The sequence below is a fragment of the Empidonax traillii genome, unplaced genomic scaffold (assembly GCF_003031625.1).
Source record: "Empidonax traillii isolate 1590-97213 ecotype Southwest subspecies unplaced genomic scaffold, ASM303162v1 scaffold693:size341962, whole genome shotgun sequence".
Lineage (NCBI taxonomy): Eukaryota > Metazoa > Chordata > Aves > Passeriformes > Tyrannidae > Empidonax > Empidonax traillii.
Genome location: NW_020955886.1, coordinates 195953 through 217154, shown reverse-complemented (window position 1 = coordinate 217154; position 21202 = coordinate 195953). Strand labels below are relative to the sequence as shown.

Below are 21202 nucleotides of genomic sequence, written 5' to 3'. Positions count from 1 at the left end.
CAACTCGAATGACTAACACTTTCTGTTCATAGGTAGCCTAGAACAGGTAGTGACCATATTCCAAACCTATTGAGTAATTCTGGGTAGTGTGTCACAGAATCCCAGCGTCATCTGCTTTTGAACCTGTCAGTCCCCAGCATGAACTTGGGCGGAGTGTTGCATCATCTGAAAAATTGCTGAGTAGGCACTCTGTGCCATCACCAGGTCAGTAATGATGATGTTACGCAGTACTGGCCCCATTCTCAACTCATGACATACTCCAGAAGTGACTGACCTCCAGCTGGACTGTTTGTTGCTCATCATAACCTTTCTGACACTTGAGCCAGTTTTCAGTCCACCTCATTGCCTGTTTGCCTATTCCAGCCCCTCTGTTCAAAGCAGGGTTGACTAGACCAGTTGTGAAGGATGGAGACTCTGCAGCCTCACCAAGCAAATAATTCTAGCATTTTTTCACCTTTACAGTAGATTTTTTTTTCCTTATGTTTAAATGGGATTTCCCATGTTTCAGTTTGTGTCCACTGCCTCTTGTCCTGTTACTGGACAGTATTAGGAAGTCTCTTGCTCTGTCTTATTTACTTCCCTGTCAGGTATTTACACACATTGCTAAGAACTCCCCCTGAGCAAGGCCGTAAGAAACCTCAGTTCTCTCAGCCTCTTCTCATATGATAGATGCTCCAATCCCTTAATCATCTTAGGGACTGTTCAAGCCTTTCGTTCAAGACAAAATCATAAACAGAGGGGAAAATATAATGTGGCAGAGTAGCAGGTACCTTTCACTTTTTATGGTCAGTATTTGCATCTTGTCTGACTAAAGTTATTGTGTTCTGTGGCTTTAAAGAAGAGACACCAAAGAAGTAGGGATCTTCAGCACTTTTTCTCTATGCTAAATAAATTACTTACAATATTCTTGTAAATAGTTACAAGTTTATTGCTCTTTGGGCACTAAGTGCCATTTAAGTTGGCTCCTGTTTACATCAGCAACAGTAGTTTGGACAATAACTTCGTTGAAAGGTTATGTACATAGTGATGTTTGCTCTAAAATTAATAATATTGACTTAGGACTTACTAAGTAAAAATCACAGTTCTAAAAATTGGGACAGGTCCTCCTAGACTCTAGACAAACTATGGAGCTACTTTTCTTTCATCATTCTTTACTGGATGTAATCTGTCTACAGCAAAACAGCATACTTTCTGATTCTTTTCTTTAGAACAATCTTTGTTATGTGGGTTTGTTAGCACCATGTTAATTGTACCAAAAATTTTACTTCTCAGGAATATTATTGAGTCTCTCTACTGAAATTCATTAGTTTGTTAAGGGCTGAAGAATACTAACATAAAATAGATTATTAGGAAGCAGTTTCAGTACCTCAACTTGAGACTTTTCAGCTGTTCTTGAAGTTTTTATGCTGTTCACCAATATATAAAGAGAAAGGAGGGGAGAGGGTATTGCTTCACTGCTACAAATGTGATGCAAACAGATGCAATGAAGAGAACTATGCAACAGATGTTACATATATCAGATAAAACTGTAAATTGGCAGTATGTGTTTGAAGGTATTTCTTTTTGATGTATTTTGTAATAATGGTTTCTCTCGTGATTTTGTTAAGTTGCTGCTTAATGGAAGACATAGCCCCCAAATACATATTTTAGCTCCTGATGATGGAGGGTTTGGATGGCACCAGTGTTTCTGACAAGTTTAAAAGACACGGGATAAAACACTAGACAGCATTCCAGAATTCTCAGCAGGAAACATTTAAATCTCCTTAATTTTATTCCTACTGATCTGTGGCAACTGAGGTCTTGTATTTAAATGTGAATTGTTAAATAGACAGCGTGATGATGATAGGAGCAGACTATGTGTTCCATATATCAACAAGTTCTCATAAGCCAAATACCGTGTCAAAATTTCATATTCCCATCTATGCATTTGTGATAAAAAGAAATAATTTTAAGAGTATTATGCCTTTTATTCTTTAAAGTCTACCAGGGGTATTAGATTAGGGAATTGCGTGAGATTTGCCATGTAAATTGATAGGTGAAACCTTCTAGCTATAATCCTCTAGAACCTATACTTAATACAGTACTGAAGAAAATAGTCACATCTAAAAAAACTCAGTAAAATGCATACAGATTATTGCAATTTAGAAAGGTAAGAAATGGTGTACCTTTAGCATAGTTTATAATTTACTTTAGGAAAACATTCTTGAAAAGTACTTAACAGGAAGCTCAGTTCATTACAAAACATGAAAAATTTTGAAAATAAAAGGGTTTAGGGTTGGTTTGTGGGGGGGTTTTTAAGTGTGTTAATACAGTGAAAAGAAAAGCTGGTTAACTGAAGCTGTGGTATTATATCTGTGATAAATCTTATCTCATGGAATCTCGTAGTGTTTGGCAGTGACTATAGGATTTGAAACTCTTGCAATACAGATTAGAAATAGCAGTGAGGTGTGAAACAATAATAGAGAATGATACCTGCTCTCTGCTAATTTTATACACCTTTATAAGATATAAGGAGTAGCTGTTACATGTATATGTACATTGCTGCATGGACTTGCATACTAAGCTTGATGAAAGTTAATAGTCACTTTAATGAGCAGGACTGTGGGACTTGCACAGACTGTGGGCATGCACACTGAAGTGTGAATGGTAATGTTTATAGAAACCAGGCCTAACCATGAAATGTAAATATAGTTCACCTGCCATTTAAGTATAGATGGGAGAGTGTAGTGAATTTAGCAAGAATGTGATTCTTCCTAAATGATGGCTTTTTGAAGAGGAAATTAAGATCTGTTTTTCTAAATATAAAGCAAAATTCTTAATAGAATGATGCAGTTTGTGCATTTGTCAGATGTTTTCAGTAAGTGCCATTAGATATTTAAGCACCAAAACAGATATTTTGTTTTATTCAATGAAATTGATCTCTAGAAGAGCTTTGCATGTACTAGTGTACTTAAGAACTCACTTTTTAGACTCAAAAGCATGTAATGTCATGAAGTATTAGCTGCATATCTTACCAAAATTGTCTTCCTAAAGAATTTTTGGGGAAAGTACTTCACAGCTGGGTCTAGTTGATGTGACCGGACAAGTTAGTAATGTGAGAATGAGCTTCTGCAGACAGTACAGCTTTTTAAAAGCAGGACTGTGAATATTCTTTGTATTTTGGAAAGGACTCAGCCCTTCTCTGTCCAGTGCCTAAAAACAGGGAGTCCAAACTGCCATAGCCTACTCAGCTAGAAGCCATGTGATCTCATTAGCACCGTGCTTAACCCAGACTTCCCAGCATTACAAAAAGAAGCTCAAGATGCAGATATGGAAAACACAGTCTCACATATTTTGGTTGATTTTGTGCTCAGTCTGATTAATGCACATAAACCGAGAATATGCTGTTTACATGCAGGCAGAGTCTGAAGGCCATGGTTTTGTAATTGCAAAAGCACCCCTCAAACTTATTTTTCATACTTAAGAATTGTTTTATACATCTTCTCTTCAGAAAACTCAGTGATGATAATGTCAGATACAGGCACCATTTGTGCCAAGTTTTCTAGTTTACTGAAGTCATGGGACTAAGGTTGGGAAAACCAGCACTGTCAACTTCCTAAGGTAGTGTCACTGCAGTACTGGCATATAATGCCAAGTTATGGGCTGAGCAGTGATTGCCCTCTTGAGAATAGCTTCTGGCTAGAGTCCTGAGCTGCTCTCTCCCCAAAACTGGCATATTATTCACATGAAGAATCTACTAAAAGTATCAGGTTTGCCTAATCTTTTTCCATTAGTATAGTGGATAAAAATTACTAGTATTTCAAGGTAATGCTTTCAGTGAAATGTTATTTGGAGTGACTCTCATTTGTTCATGTGAACTGTTACAAATATCAAAAATATGTAAAAAACTTCTGGTTTTGCTTATTCTAATGGAATGTTTTTTATCTAACTCAGTAGGCCAAATTCCACAATGATTAGGGTCATATGATTGGATGCACTGGATCACATAGAACATGTTGCTGCACAGACCTTTAGATATACACTAAATTGCTGTCAAAAAAGATGTGAGGAGGATGTAAAGCTCGGTATCTTGGTCTGCACCCTGTTTTCTCTTAGTTTATCCAGAAGAAACATTCTGTATTTTACAAGTTAAAAACTAAATTCACGAGTATCTCTATTAAAGTTTTCTGCGATGAAGCTACTGTTTTAATGGGCTGACAAAGTGATGGTTCCCATGAATGAGTCTTCCCATGCGGCAGAAATGAAATGGAGTCCATCCAACATTGTGTTATTAAGTTAAAGGTTTTATTCTTGAGAGAGCTGGAAACAGAACTCCTGTTGAAAATCGATTGAAGTAGAATAGTTAACTCCCTAAGACATTGTGAATGTCATTAATTTGTCATGTAAAAGATGAGGCAATTTGGTTGCTACTTTTCTATTTCCTTTCAAGCCTCTTTGTTTGCTGGTTCTGCCATCATAACGGGCATGAGTAGATTTGTTGAGGATTGCTTTTGCAGAGCTTATTGAAGTTTTAAATTTGTTTTGACTTAAGATGTAGTAGCAAGTCTTGTTTTTAATTTGCAGTGCAAGTTGATTGCATAATTGTGAAGCTGTTTGACATGTGTGATACAATTTGATTTGCATTCCTGCCAGTTTTCAACTGTAAGAAACAAAATCTGTTAGTAACAATTTTAGCAGGAGTCACTGGAGGGTTCTTACAGTTTGTTTTCATTGTTTTCATTTGTCTTTCAATTTCAAGGAAAATTGAAAGATGACACAAAACTATTTGAACGCTTCAGGTTATTGTTTAGCTGTGCTGTATATGTTGATGTAAGGGGCTTTGATAATTTCAGGAGGAAAAAAGGTGAAAAAATATGTAATTTAACAGATATTTTTATGTAATATATGTATAAAATGCAATATAGAGTGGAAGAGGCTATATATTACTGACAGAAACAAGGATTTAAAAAAAAAAAAAAGTGATAGAATTGTAGCAAGTAGCCAGTAGGATGTCTTATGGAAAAGCATAGACTTCACTTAGACTTGATTAGAAAACTCTAAACCTATGTTCATAGTGGTATAGAGATACTTTTTCCCTGGAAGGATACCTACATAAAATTGGCAAAGTGTTTACACTATGACCTGCAAATCCTGAAAATCTATGGAGGAGACATAGTCTTGCCCATGCAGACAACAGCTATATTCAGGCTGGCCTGTGCATGTTACCCTACTGGAGTTTTTCTGATAGTGTGGCTCCGATTGTCATTTATTGATTTTTTTTTTCCACTGTGTAGTAGCAGGGAGACCTGAAGTAGCATTAATTCCAGAGCAGATTTTCTCTGTAAAAGCCACAGAATAAACAGGTGATACTATTGCACAGCAGAGTAAAAGGGAACTGAACTAGCAGAAACATATAATCAGATAGGTAAAGTAGTTAAGAAGTATTAGAGATTATACAATAATAGAAACGACAGCACAGGTGTGGGTTTTGTGAATTCAGAGACAGTCTAACAAACTTTGCAGTAGAAGTGAGAAACCAAAATTTTTTTGGCCAGGGACCAAAACAGTAATTCTGAAGGTGCAGATGTTTTTGGGTGGAGAGCAGCTGATTAGGAACCAAGGTAATTGTTTCAAATGATGCCGCTTCTTTAAGATGTTACCAAAATGCTCTATTTATAAAGAATTGCTAGATGGTGTACTTACACAGAATTGCTAGAAATTTATATAAAACATAGGACTATAAAAGACTACTTTTGTCATTCCCTGTGGTTCCCCACAATCACAGGCAACTCTGAAATAATGCCTCCTCCATCGCAGCCTACAGAACATACCACGAACCACAAAACACTTTTCTCAATACCCTATAAAAAGCTAAAGGAGATGTAGCACAGCAGACCAAAGTGCATGAAGTTACAGTGTGTCATGAAGCAAAACCAAGAGAGGTGGAGGATACCACCAGTATTTTAGTTGCCCAGAGTTCCCAACTCCACCACAGATCATTGTTTTTTTAACCAAGCACACGGGCAAATGGAGTCACAGCAGCAGCTTGTAAGCCTCCTGCTGTTGTCACTCTCTGTGAGCAATCTCTGATGGTTCAAAAGTAAATCCCTCTTTACCATATCACCAAAAATCAATTACCTATGAAGAAAAAAAAAATAGTTGGGGCACAATACAAGGCTCTATACCATAACGAAAATTTTTGCCTTTAAAGACAAAGCAGTGTCCATGAGGTCATTCTCCTGACCCATGAACATAGCAGCCTATACTATATATGTACTGTGCTTTAAAAAGAAAAAACACCAAAAAACTAGAAAGCAACAGCTTATCACAATTCACACAATTAGATACTAGAGTAACTGAATAGACAATTTGGTCACTTAATATTTTAGACCTTAGAAGTTTGTCTCACTTTCTCTTTTTTTAAGTATGGCCATCGCACTTAATTCTTAAATCTACAGCTGCTTTCAGCTGAGTAGTTTGAATTCTGCTGTAATAGGTTGGTGGTTTTAAATTTACAATACCCTTGAGGATTGTAACTGCAGTTCTTAAACTTGTTACTTACAGGGAGGTATGTCAAGCTGGTCACAAGATCTTCACTCAGTATGTTTACCGGTCAGCCAGTAATATGTTCTAAACCAGCCATTTTTTCACTTCAACCTCTGCATACGAGTGTCTAAAGTTAAATTCTAGGCAATTTTATTTCAAAGTTATGATTTTTATTCCTTGCAGTGGCAATCTCCTTCTCCCACTGCTATGACCTTGTTTCTCACTTGTTTTTTTGTGTTTCCCTAGCTGGGAAGAGGCAGCATGTGCCATGGTTGACCAGTATTTTAGTGTGCAAGGGAAATGTTTGACAATACAGATCTGCTTGTCTTTCCCCTGCTAGAGTAACTTATTTGATTGTTTCTTCTTTACTAGCAGTCAAATATTGTAAAATCTGTAGGAACTTACTTTACGATTTCTCTTTTTAAAATTTGCTTGAAATTAGTTCAACAAAGTTGGAACACTTTGTGACACAATTTTACCTTTCTCTTGAAGTGTATCTCGAATGAATTTGTCTTGTTTATGTATCTGCCAATGGCCTAATAATACAGATGTTGGCATTTTGCAACCTGCTTTGGTACTTTACTTCAGGCTATAAAAGAAGAGTAAGCATAAAGAAATGCTATATATATCCCAGAAGTGCTATTATGTGCTAATATATGGCATCTTACAGAGAGCTCAGTAGGAATGAAGAAAAACCTTCATGGCAGAAATGCAAAACCTCTCTGCTGATAATTTTCACAAGTGATGAGGATAGGAATAGCCTAATTCCTGTCATTTCCCATCAAATGAAAAAGGCAGTCTTCACACTGAGCATGGTAACATTGTTTATGTGATACACAGTGTTACTACTCTTTGCCTAAAAAGAAAAGAAATATGATGCATGGACCAGAGATAATGCCAAAGGCATTGAGAATGACAGTAGGTGTTAAGTTAGTAAATTATTCATATATATAAGAAAGTACACAAGATGGAACAAGGAAAGTTCCAAGTGGACCTAAAGAAATAAACTCAAAATGAGGATTGCCAAGGGTTGAGACAGGTTGTCCAGAGAGGCTGTAGAATTGCCATCCTTGGATATACACAGACTTTCTTTGGATGAAGCCCTGAGTAATCTGAATTAACCTTAATGTTAGACCTGCTTTGAGCAGAGGCATTTGAGAAGATGCCATTTAGTATATAGTTTTATTCTAGATAATGTTCTACTTGATTGGGAATTTCACTGGAAATAAGAGATCCCCAAGTTATTATATGTGGTCTCCTCTTCACACCTGAGTAAATGTGCAGTAAATTCAAGTAAGTTGCCTGCAGTTTAAGGGAGGTTGATTTTCCTCTCTTTCCAGCACTGATGAGGTGACCCATGGAGCGCTGTGGCCAGTTTTGGGCTTCTCAGAATGAGAAAGATGTGAAGGGAGTCCAACCCAGGGCCATAAAGATGGTTAAGGGACTTGAGTGTTGTTCATTTGAGGTGAGGCTGAGAGTTTGGGGACTGCTCAGCTGGGGAAAAAAAAAAAGGCTCAAGGGGATCTTATCAGCATGTATAAATACTCAGTGGGAGAGAACGTAGCTAAGGAAGTCAAACTGCTTTCAGCAGTGTCCACTGACAGGACAAGAGGTAATGGGCACAAATTGAAACACATGAAATTCCATCTGATAACAAGAAAACTTTTTTTTTTTTTTTTTTTTTTTTTTTTTTTTTTTTTTTTTTTTTACGATGGAAGTGATCCAAATGGGAACAGATTGCCCAGAGAATGGGTAGAGCCCCATATATGAAGATAATCAAAACCCCCATTGGATACAGCCCTGGACAAGCTGCTTTAGCTGACCCTGCTTAAGCAGACAGGTTGGATTAGGTGGTCTCAGGAGGTGCCTTCTAACCTAAACAGTTCAGTGAAGTTTTCAAGTTTTTAAAAGTTGTAGAATGGCATTTTCATCAAATGTCTAGAGGCTCAGTTCCCTCTAAATATAATTCAGATTGCTACACAATTTCTATTAAGAGAAGAAGGGATTTATTTGCCATGAGTTTCCTAGTTCAGATGTGTCCTAGTAATTCTTCATCTACAAAATGCAAGTAACTCTTAGGATAACTGGAGGGTAGCTGGAGACTTGCCTAGAAACAGACTCCAGTGTAGCTCTGTAGGGATGTAACATTTCACCAATGTAGATCTACTTGCAGAATTAGAATTATTCACTCATTTCAAATGTTACTGAGAATTTGAATATTGACCAGTGTTTATTTTCTCTTTGGAATTTACTTGGGAACTGATGTCGAACATTGATATTTTTTGAAAATGTTGGAACTGCTTTAATTAAATGCTTGGGGTTCACATATACTTGTGTGTCCTGACTGTTCCTTTAAAAAGATACATTTAATTCTTATTAAATGTAAATAATTACTCTGTTTCACAAGTAAATAATTACATTCACATGAGGATGATCCAGTAGTTCTCTAAGGATTTCAAGAAACTACTCCTCAATGTCGATAATGCTTAGAAAGCAGTCTTTATTTTCTATTTGTTAGACAAGTTCACATATGTAAAAAAGGACTTGGTTAAAAAAAAAGTAAGCACTGTGTTAGAGGACACTCTGGGAACTGCTGGGTACAAGCTAGTTGATGCAAAAGTCAAAAGTTTGAGAAACACAGAAAATTAGAGCAGCTGTATTTTCATCACTCATTTGAGGACTATAATCATCCTCTCTGTCATACCATGTTTCTTGTCACCTGTACATGATATATATTTACTCTGATGAACTAAGTTCATTTTCTTGATTCTGTTTCTTTCATATTTCATGTTTGATTCTTTTGAATCAAACACTATTCCTCTGTTGCCTTTTAACTGCTATAAGTAGATCAAAATTCTCATATCACTTACGGACCTATATTTTTAAATAAACCTGTTGTATGTGATGTTAGGAGTTAACTACCTTTGAAATTATAATTAATTCATAAGCATTTATTACAATAATTTTCTTCCTTAATGATATAAAGTGGGAGTAAGTATTTAGGATCTGCTTTCCTCTGATAATGAAATGAGAGCTTCCTTGCTGCTTCTTGTTTGCTCTTTATGTTGCAGTCTTGAAAGGTGCTGAAAGCCTCAACTTTCATCACCTTCAGTCAACATCTCATAAATACACTTGGTACCAACAGGACTGAGTGGAGAGATGAGGCAAGAATTTGTCATCTACACTGTCACTTACCTGGCATGGGACTGGTTGCCCTTAAAAGAACTTCAGTATGGCTTGTGGGAACCTATACCGGTTGTGTATGTTCACAATTACTACAGTAATCGCAACTGCCGTGTGATTATTACTGTGTAGGCTACACAGTATAATAAATGACATAACTGAGTTTTTGATGTGCTTGAATTGAACACTGTGCATCCATTACTGTGTAAACGTGAGCCTAGCTGACTAATTTGTTTAGAAAATGTTGGGTTCTTTTTTTTTTCAAGTGAGACACTTAAAGTATAATTTGAAATCTCGCTTAGAAACCAGTTTATTTTTAAAACAAGTCTTACCAGATGCAGTCATTTTGAAACAGCCAGGAAAGTATCAGCAGTTGCTTGTTTTAAATGCATGCATGTAAGTTTAATAATGCTGTATCATACTTAGCCTACATTCAAGCAGGGCCACTCTCACGCTCATTCTGAAAAATGTCAACTTCTGCTAAACTGACAGAAGGTGACTAAAATATTCCCATGAGATGTATGTAGTCTATGTTGTCTATGTCTCTGTTTAGTGTTTAGTTTAGAGTTCTGTGTTCTTTAGTCTTTGGCTCATCAGTGTGTGCTTTATGGTATAATAATGCAAACAACAGTTAACAAGAGAAGGCCAAAGCCATTAACTCTTTGTTAAACTGTTACTGTATCCTGGGGTGCATCAGGCACAGCATGGCCAGCTGGTCAAGGGAGGTGTGTGTCCTGCTCTGCTCTGCGCTAGGGCAGCCTCACCTTGAGTGCAGGGGGCAATTTTGGGCACCACAATATAAGAAAGATGTTAAGCTATTAGAGAGTGTCCAAGGGAGGACGAACACCACAACGGAAATGGTGAAGGACCTTGAGGGGAAGCTGTATGAGGAGCGGCTGAGGTCACTTGGTCCAGTTTCAGCCTGGAGGAGACTGAGGGGAGATCTCATCACAGCATACAGCTTCCTCATGAGGGAATGCAAAGGGGCAGGCACTGACTGATCTGTTCTCTGTGGTGACCAGGACGTGAGGAAATGGCATGAAGCTTTCAGCAGAGGTTTAGGTTGGATATTAGGAAAAGGTTCTTTACCCAGAGGGTGGTTGGGCATTGGAACAGGCTCCCTGGGGAAGTGGTCACAGCACCAAGCCTGACAGAGTTCAAGAAGTGGTTGGACAATGTTCTCAGGAACATGGTGGGATTCTTTGAGTGTCCCATGCAGGGCCAGGAGTTGGATTCAATGATCCTTGTGCCTCCCTTCCAGCTCAGCATATTCTGTGATTCTATGCTGCTTCAAAAGTTCTGTTCATGTTGTGAACAAATAATCTTATGCAAGATGAATATTTTATCCGCAAAAATTATGTATGTTCTGTTGAATTACTCTATATCTGGCTTATCATGTATTCATCATTGCACTGTAACTTTAATGGTAACAGTTTTTAGTGCACCTCACTCAGATTGGCAATTGATTTGATGCGCGTGGAGATCTGTTGGATGGTAAATATTCCAGAGGTAAGAATGTATGGCAGGACCAGGCCAAAATTATTAAAGCTTTCTCCTATTGCAGCACTTACCCAAGGATGAAAGGGAGAGTGCATTGGAAGGCCAATGCAAAGTGAGTATTTATCTAAAAATGTAGAATGGACAAGCAAATACCTAACACCGTCACAGGTAAAGTGGTGGCATTACAGCTGATACAGGGAATGCCTCCTTATGTTTTTGTCATTATTGTTAAAAGTAGCATAGAAGAAATTTTCTAGAAATAGTGCAATTGAAAAATTAAGGCAGCTTTAGTTTTCTGGATAATTACCCTGGCGCATTTCTTAGAACAGGGGAGCAAAAAGCAGGTGCCCTGAACCGTGGAGACAGCTTTCACTGGTGCTTAGCCGTTCTCTGGCTAGTTGATCCCAGTTCGAGGAAAGCACATGTATGTTCACAGGACTTGGTTAACTTAGTCCAGTGTTTATCATTTGCATTTGCGGGCTGGAGAAATGGGTTTAACTTTCCCTCTTCCAGGGGCAGAAGCTGAAGTTATTTTCAAGAAGCGGCGGCGGGGCCGGGCTGGGCTCCGCTCGGGCTCTCACCTGGCCCGGCAGCGCCGCCGCCCCGCTCCCCCCGCTCCCTCAGGGGCTCCCCCGGCGCGGCGCGGGGCTCCGGCCGCCGCCGCCCGGAGGGCGCTGCGGGGCTCGGCCGGGGAGCAGCGCCTGCGCGCCCGTCCCGCCCGCCCCGGGACCGGCCGCGGCAGCCGGCGGGGAGGAGGGAGCGCCCGGAGCTGGGGGAGGCGCGCCGCCTTTCTCTTTCTCTTTCGCCGGGCGCCCGCCCGAGGCCGCGGGGCTGCGCCAGGTACAGCGGGGGGCGCCGCAGGTGCGGCAGGGGAGGGACGGGAGCCGGGCGAGCGGGGGCGCAGCCGGGGCGCCGCCGCCCTCTCCGGCCGCGGCTGCCGCGGGGCGGCGGGGGGTGCTCCCCGCGGGGCCGCCAAGGCCTGCGGGCCCGGAGCGCCGGGCGGGGGGCGCAGGGAGGGCGGCGGGGCCGGCCCCGGCCCCTGCACCTGTCACCGGCCCCGCGGCTCGTCCGGACCCTGGCGGGGCGGGGCGCGGCCTCGGAGCTCGGCGGCCGGGCTGCTGTTATGTAAATAACGGCCCGGTGCCCCCGCCAAGTTCATGGCGACGCTGCTCCTCCGGGGCATCGCCGCTGTCCGGCCGGGTTTACATAGCTCTCTCTTTCCACGTGTGTTACAGGTAGGAAAATGACTCGCCTGGCACGGGAGCAGGAGTTATGAGCCATGTCCCAGTGAGACCGGCGGAATTAAGAGCAAATGCCTGGAGAAGTCCAGTTGCACAGAGCAGTGCTACGGCTCTTGTGAGCTGCGGGTATCGACGCCTCTCAGACTCGCTTCTCTGGCCCCGAGCACTCTGCCAATATTTCCTGCCCCACGAATGGCTACTCAGAGGAAGCACTTGGTGAAAGATTTCAATCCTCATATCACCTGCTATATCTGTAAAGGCTATCTCATCAAGCCAACCACAGTAACCGAGTGCCTCCATACCTGTAAGTAGTACTTTGCAAAATATTCCCTCCTTCATAAGTGATGTTTGCTTGAAGTGATGCTTGCTTGTTAATGTGTGTAATATGATCACTGTGCTGGTTTTTGTTCACTGAATTTTTACATGAAATTCTCTGAATGAATTCAGTCTCAGCTGGGGTTTCCTAAAGACTGGTCTCCAGCCTGGGTCATCTTGAACTGTGCTCCACAGTACAAGAGAGACGTGGAGCTCCTGGAGCCAGGTGCAGTGGAGAGCTACTAAGTTGATCAAGAGTCTGGAGAATCTCTCTTATGAGGAAAGGCAGAGGGATTTGAGCCTGTGCAGCCTTGAGAAGAGGCAACTGAGAGGGGACCTCGTTAATATGTATAAATATCTAAAGGGTGGGTGTCAAGAGGATGGAAGCTCTTCTCAGTGGTCCAAGCAATAGGGCAAGAGGCAGTGGGCAGAAACTGATGAACAGGAAGTTCTGCCTGAACAGGAGGAAGAACTTCTGTACTGTACGAGTGACCATGCACTGTAACAGATCACCCAGAGAGGTTGGGGGATCTCCCTCACTGGAGATACTCAAGAACCCTCTGGATGTAATCCTGTGCCATGTGCTCTAGGATGACCCTGCTTGAGCAGGGAGGTTGGACTAGATGACCCACTGTGGCCCCTTCCAACCTGACCAATTCTGTGAAGGTATGTCAGCTCTGCCGAACGCCTTGTAAAAGATACGTCTTTTCTCTCTCCTAAGCTAGTGGTGATTGTGCTGGCTCTAACACCAAACTTGTATCGCTGTGGCCTGGCTGATCATGGTGATATCATTAGTGAGGTCAGGTGTGCTATTTTGATAATATAACTATGCTCTTGAAATTTAAGCTAATGTATCTCTTGGCAGTGTGCATGATGGATGCACAAATTTGGTCAGTTCTGGCACACAACTCTCTGTAATGTGTTCCATGGAAAATGCAGAGAAGTACTTGAAAGTTGGCAAAATATTTAGGGAGTAGATTTCTTTCAATAAAACTGTCTCAGGAAAAATTATTCAGGTTGTCTTAGACTCCTGATATATCTTAAACATTGGCATGTATGAATTATATTAAGAGTATGAATGGTCCTGTCAAACTCAGTCATCTTACTTCCATACTTGATTTTTTTACATGTTTTCCTGAATAGACAGTAGTTTGATTGGACCTTCTTGAGAATTTGATGTCTTTCCAAATGAAATTTGAAGTCTTCTAAAAGAAGAGTAAAGGGAACTCTATGCGTCTGGTAGTTTTTCCATTTTCAAACCTTTAATAAATATCAGTTAAGTGCCTTGTCTTGGAATTTCCTGTCATTTCTGCACAGTGTTGTTCTTGCAGTTGTTATTGTCTTCACTGTTAATTTTTACATTACGGTGTTATGTACCTGCTATATCACACACATAGAGAATTAAAACAGTGGAAGCCATTGTGCATCAGGAAAACTGTGACATAGTTGGCATCACAGAACGTGGTGGGATAATTCACACAACTTGGAGGGCTGCAGTAGATGGCTATAAACTCTTCAGAAGGGGTAGGCAAAGGAGAGCTAGTGGGGTAGCACTCTTAGGGAGTGTTTTGGATGTCTAGAACTTAATGCTGGTGATAATAGAGTTGAGTGTTTAAGAATTGGGGGGAAGGTCAACAAGGCAGGTTATCACTGTGGGAGTCTGTTATAAGATCACCCAACCAGAATGAAGAGGCAGATGAAATATTTTGTAAGCAGCTGAGGGAAGTCTCACAGTGTCTAGGACTTGTTCTACTGGACAACTTCAACTTAGCAATGTCTGCTGGAAGTACACTGCAGCAGAGAGAAGACAGTCTAGGTGGTCCTGGAGTATGTGGAGGATAACTTCCTGACAGTGCTCACAGGAGTGAGGCCCTGCTGGATATGCTGTTAGTGGACTGTGAAGGACTGGTGGGTGGAGGCTGTCTTTGGGCATAGCAATCACAAAGGATAGTCTTCAGTTCTTGGAGAAGTTAGGATGTTGTTTAGCACAACTGTTCCTTGGACTTCTAGGGGTCAGAATTTGGAGCCTGGTTGACAGTCCTTTGGGAGGCAGTCCTGAAGGGCAAAGTTGTCCAGGAAGGCTGTAAATGATTTAAGGAAGAAATCCTACAGGCACAGGAGCTGGCTATCCCCATGAGTCAAAAGATGAGCTGTCAGGGTAGATGACCAGCTTGGCTGTACAGAAAGCCTTGTCTGGAACTCAGTAAAAAAAAGGGAGTTTATGAATTTGGAAGAAGGGGCAGTAAACTCAGGAGGACTGCAAGGATGGCATGAAGTTATGCAGAAAGAAAATTCGAAGGGCCAAAGCCTAACTAGAACTTAATTTGGTTACTACCATAAAAGAGAATTAAAATTGGTTCTGTAAGTCTATGCATGAGCAACAAAAGGAGGTCTAAGGAGAATCTCCATCCTTTGTTGGATACAGAGGGAAAATAGTGACGAAGGATCAGGAGAAGACTGAGGTACTTAATAGAGGTAAATTAATAGAGGTAAACGTATTATTAAATTCTTTCCCTTTAAAGAAACTGGAAAATTTCCTATGTTAGCTGATTTTTTTTATGGTTGAAGTTTAATGAGCAGTAGTAACTTCTAAAAGGTTCAGGTGAGGGGGAAGCAGTTACTTCAGTAATCAGCTCAGACTTGAAAAATGTTTTTATTCTGTATGTTTTTGTTTAGGTGATTTTTTATTTATTTTTCACTCCCATTACAAAACAACAATGGCAGAAAGAGTGTTCTCAGTAGCATCTCTTTGGTTCACTTGTAGATTGAGAGCTCTTCACTTAGACAGCTCTGTTACTGCCTAGTCCCCACATTAAGAGGACATGAATTTTGCTGAGCTGCCATAGAGTTGCACAGGTCTCCTCCCCAAAAAGCTGTTTGGGTCATTAAGAAGAACTGCAGGAAAGAAGGTGGTGAAGCAAAGTTTAGTTGCCAAAATACAAGGTTACAGTGATGGAAAGGAAAAAGAAATGAAAAAAGTGATGACATGGAAGTCTTATGTCTGCAGAGGAAAAGGTGATCTCTGAGTGGCAGAATTCAGGATATCACAAAATACAATGATTTTAACTGTCCTCTGATATTTGTTTTGTACTATTAATTGCCGTAATTCAAAACAGTGTTGCACAAATGATCAAAATCTGCAGATATTAATGGTTGAAGAAGCAGCATAAATTCATAAGATACTGGGAGTACAATGTATTACTCTGGATAAAATGAAAAGCATATATTGACTTAGGTGTTCTGCAGTGATCATAAGGGAACTGTTGTGATCAGTAGCAACCAAAGCAGTTAGCAGTTCATTTGCACATTCTATGTTGTTGAAAAACGTTAGGTAGTAGAGTTCTGCTCTGAGAAAGGAGTGCCTTTTTAATAAGAGATATTTCTGATGGGGTTTTTGGAAATGTTGGGCAGATAAGTCCTATTGACTGGGAAACATAAGTGCAACTTGGGCATCAGAAGTACAAACTTTCCTATCTCTGTTGTGAAGGAAATTGTTACGTTACTGCAAAATAATTACTTATTCTGCAAATTCAGTACTTCATTTGTTTTTGCTACTTCCAACAGAATGGTTTTCTCTTATGGGCTGAGACCTTTTTTCTAGTCTGTTACGCAGTTGTCATGGGTGTTTAAGAACTAGTGATTGAAGCAGGCTGGGTGTGAGCTAAAGGCCATGTCCCATCATCTGTTGTTTAGTACAGTGTGTGCTTACAAAACCTGGAAAATAAACTTTTCTCAGGAAGGGTTTTTAGTATCCTAAAAAAATATCAGACTGTGTGTTTACACAATCATAGAAATGCTGGTTGAAATAGACATCTGGAGGCTGTCTAGGCCAACATGCATGAGACAGATTTGTTGCCAGCACTATACCAGGTCAAACCGTGGCTCTGTATAGTTGACATGTGGCTTTTCAAGCATAGTGTCTCTACAGCCTCTCTCAATATCCATTTCCAGCGCTACATCTTTACCTAGTTTTACTGAATGTCCTACCAAATGTCGATGTGGGACCATTGTTCCTTGTGATACTATTTGCCACTCCCAAGAAGACTGGGCTTCATCACTGTTGTAAGTGCTGTTCAGATGGTACAGGCTGTTATTAGATTACCTGATAGTCTATAATATGATTCACTTTTGGCAAATTTGTATTGCCTATTCCTGATTACATTTTTGTCCCTCATGTCATTGGAAATTGATTCCAGGGGCCATGATGTAATCTACCACCTTTCCAGGGAGCTAGGTGAGACTGTTGAGCTGTATTTACCTGGATCATCCTTCCCCTCTTTATTAAAGGTGGGCTTAACACACTACCCTTTTCTAGTCACTGAGCACCCTTCATAATCACCATGGTGATAAGCTTTCATCTTAGTGAACTCTACCTGGCCTGTAGATTTGAATATGTCGGGTTTTCTCAGTAGGCCCAAACCTGCTGCTCCTTGGCTGTTGATCATCTCTTTTCTTCCCAAATCATTCATGGAGATCAGGCTCTGTCTGTGAAGACCAAGGCAAAAAGGTACTGAGGGCTTCAAACCTTTCCGTATTACCTCCTCCCAAGTTGTTTCCTTCATTCATTATCAGGCACGCATTTTGTCTAAGCTTCCTTCAGCTTCTAGCATACTTACACAATTCCCTTATGTCTCTCACTAGTTTTAGCTATGGCTGGGCCTTGGCTTTCCTAGTTTTGTCCCTAAGTACTTTTGCCAGAGTAGTGATTTTATATCTGTTTCCCATCCTTGTCTCCACTTCTAATATGCTCTACTTTTGCATATTAAAGAACTTTATGCACCAAGCATTTCGTGTGCACTAAGCAGTTCTTCTGACAAAGTTCCCTGTACAACAGACTGGTTAGCCCTTGAGGTCTGTATAAATTTTCTCTAAAAAAAACCAGCCAGCTCTCCTAAGTTTCTTTCTAATGATAGATTTCTTGGGAAATCTGACATGGAGTTGCTTAAACAAGTTGAAGTGCCATCTCCTGGAGTTCAGAATCCTAACTCCGCTGTTTAACAATGTATCCTTCCTCAAGATCCTGATTTCAGTCCTCCTGAGCTAATTGCCACACCTCAAGGCAAGCTGTCTGTGTTCCTCACCAGTTTTTCCCTGTTTATGAACAGCAGATCAAGTGGTGCATTAATCCTAGTTGGTCTCTCTAGTATTTGCCTTAAGAAATTCTCAACCAAGGCAGTCTAGGAACTTTCAGAAATGACCTTCCACGCAGCAAAATTATCAGATACATAATTTTCGGTATCAAACAAATACTCCTGAAACCAGAGTGTTTTTTGGATTTTGATAGAAACCTGTGCTCCCAACAGGAGATCGCAAAAAACTTAGTGCAGCAAAACTCGCCCTCAGACAGGCAAGCTGAGCTGCTTTCAGACTCCTCCTCCTGCAAAGCTTTAGTCAATGACATGTAGCAGGGCTTAAAAAACTTATTTTAAAATAGAAGTTTTCAACACAAAAAATCTTTCTTGGTCATCATGTACTAAGATTATGATGCTCCCTTTTAACAGAGGGGAATCAGGTTTGGCTGTGTCTGGTAATTGTAATTGAGAGTGGAATAATCTCACGTGTAGTTTCTGAAAAGGGTGGTTAATTGTATTGAAGTTTGCGTCCTGTTTTTATGCAGACACTTTCTCTAAATGTAAGTGCTTGTAAAGAAGGTTTAAGGTAGCTAATTAAATACTTCATTATACAGACCGAATGACTTCTCTGCGTACACTGAGATGGGTTTGATGTTCTGCTAGCTATGTGTATCCTGTGCCCCTCCTTTGCTCACTGGATCAGAGAGTAATTAACTTTGAGAGAGAAGATCCATGAAAGAATTCAAAGGATGGGTTCTGACAAAGAATTTGTCCCACAATTAACTAATTAAACTTTCTCTTGTAGAATATTTTATTTGAAAAATGCAATATGAAGTTTTATTTAGGTACCTCATTAATCAACGTTTAAACAGTAACCTGGGAGGAGTCTACCCTTTGAACTATATCTATGTGGATTTGCATAAGGTATGTACATTTTTGTTTGCCTCAGATGGCATACAGCACAATCCTGACACTTGGATCTGTATTTTTCGTCTAATTACAAAGATCTGAAAGAATGTGTGAACCAGATACCTCTGTTTTGGAAAGCGTAGCATTGTCTGTTATGGTTGCCAGCCAATTAGCATATGTCACACAAATACTTTTATCATCTGTAGAAAATCATCGTATGTGAGTTTAACTTTTATTGTTTCTCACCTGAGATGTTAGAGTACAATCGTGAAATTCAGATTCTCCTTTCTCTGGCATTCGTATCATGTACCTCAAAATTCTGCAAACGGTGTACATTTCGGTTAAGCAGTTTCCTTTCTCCTGTTTGCTGCCATACCATGACCTACAGTAAAGCAAATGATACTGTGTCATTTTGTTAATCTGTACTGGAAGTGTAAAAGCTTTTTGGTTCGGTGTTTGTTTTTTTCCTGAGGAAGTGAATTAACTATATTTATAATTTATTTGTGGTTAAAGATTCCCCTTTTCCCTATTCTTTTCACCCAATACTTAGACTTCAGACATTTTCTGAAACTGCCAAGTGATAGACTTTGAAAAATGTTCAGTGATTTATATGGAGAGTAACAGAGACGCTTCTACCTATCATATCTGAAAATACTGGTTCATGATCCCTATTAGGAGTATCATGTATCAGTTTGTTATTCTTGCATGCTAGAATTTATGAGTATTTTTTACCTTTACATTGCTTTTGGTGAATCACATTTAGTTTTGATGGGCAAGTCCTCATAGCACCTCATAGGTCTGCATGAGAAAAAGTGAAAGTTGTTTTAGATTACTGCAGTATTGATTTACAATTTGAAGGTTTTTTTCATGGCATTGAGCTGACTGTACAAACACTTGATCCAGATCTGCGTGTTTGTCAGCACAGGCAATACATCCATATAGGACTGGAATAAGATTCTTGGTTCCTTATGATGTTTTTTTCTGTACATATTTTACTCAGAGATCTTTCTTACATTGGAGATTAAGCTCTTCATTAATCATTAGGTCCATTCCTGGACAGTGCATGGCTTCCAAGGGTGTCATCTTCTCTCAAGGAAAGGTATAAAGAGAGCACATAAATACACTCAAACTGGGGAATTCAGTTCCTTTCCATAGATTGGTTTATATGATAAATATTTCTTCAAATTACATTATTGTGGATATTAGCATGCTCTGTGTTTAGCAGTGATTAGTGGTTGGGAGGTTTTATTAAGTCAATCATCTGACTTTAAATGTGTGTTAGTTATCTATTCCATGGCATAAAGTTGTTGTGAATAGTAATAATTTCAGATTTCTTCTGTGTGTAAATGAAAGCCATAGCTCAGATAGGCCCTCTTTGTCTTTAGTTTGGAAAACAAACAAAAAAACCTAGCAAGATAAAGATATTTAAAGTATCTTTGCAAGACAAATCAGTTAGTTCTTTTCAAAGCAGTTAGAACAGTGTCATCACAGAATTCAAGAACTTCTCTGATGTGAATGGAACAGAGATCCCAAAAACAAGTGAAAGAATAAAATTCTCAAAAGAATTTCATACATACTTTCTTAAAATGCAGAGAAATGCTTTCTGAAGGAGGCTAATTCTGATTGCCTGTGGAAAAAAAGAAATTGCTGTGGTGTTGATACAAAACCCTTTGTAAGTCTTTTGAAGAATTTTTGTGCTAATTCTCTAAGAGTCTTAGTTGCAAAAAAAAAAAAATCTAATACAATCATGGGGAGGTTTGGGTTGGAAGGGACCCTTAGGTAGTTCCAAGCCCCCTGCCATGGGCAGGGGCATCCTCCAGTAGTTAAAGTTGCTCAGAGCCTCATCCAGCCTGACCATTTTCCAGATAAAAGAAGGTTAGGAGTTGAGCTTATCAGTCCCAAAATTAATATTGACCAATACCAGTTACATTTGTACCTTTTTTGCCACTTTGTTTAAAGTTGGTGTCAGGTTTGAAAGACTCCATAGAGGTGCTGCTGTTTATACCAGACAGGAGGCTTACCAAAAAATAAAAATAAATTAAAGACTAACTCCTTCCCTTATTATAGGAGTTAGCTGAGAATCTTCATATCTTTTCAATTTCAAGGATAATTTCTGTTATTTTCAGTCCTTGAGGAGATTCTCGGTCGTATTAATGAGGAGATGTTACAAAAATCTAAACTACATGCATTTTAAAAGTTAAGACTTGTGCTCTAAGTTCAGCATGTTCTTAAATGCTCTGTTGGGTTTACATGGGGGCTTCTATATGGGTGATAGAATTCTCTCCATCATCTAAGTGTAGTAGCAAAATGTTTACTTTTAGGAGTATTAGTAAGAAAACATATGTAGAAAAATAAAGAAATGTTGTTGTAGGTACAGTCACATTTACTGCTCTGTACCAGACTTACTCTCTGGAAGTGTTAGGGAATGAATGTGCAAAAATCAATTAAGTCTAGTAA

At 39.8% G+C, this 21202-nt stretch overlaps 1 protein-coding gene across 3 annotated transcripts in view; it reads left to right on the top strand.

The window, feature by feature from the left end:
• The window catches only part of PCGF5 (polycomb group ring finger 5), a 60551-nt gene that overhangs the window by 16688 nt on the left and 22661 nt on the right, over nucleotides 1–21202 (top strand). For 2 of the 3 annotated variants that reach the window (XM_027899866.1, XM_027899863.1), the window contains exon 3: nucleotides 12444–12753. In XM_027899866.1, coding sequence (XP_027755667.1) covers nucleotides 12642–12753 — 112 coding nt within the window. In that variant the 5' untranslated portion in view covers nucleotides 12444–12641. Of the gene's footprint in view, nucleotides 1–11944; nucleotides 12049–12443; nucleotides 12754–21202 lie in introns of those variants that run through there. The other variant, XM_027899864.1, reaches the window with a different exon arrangement.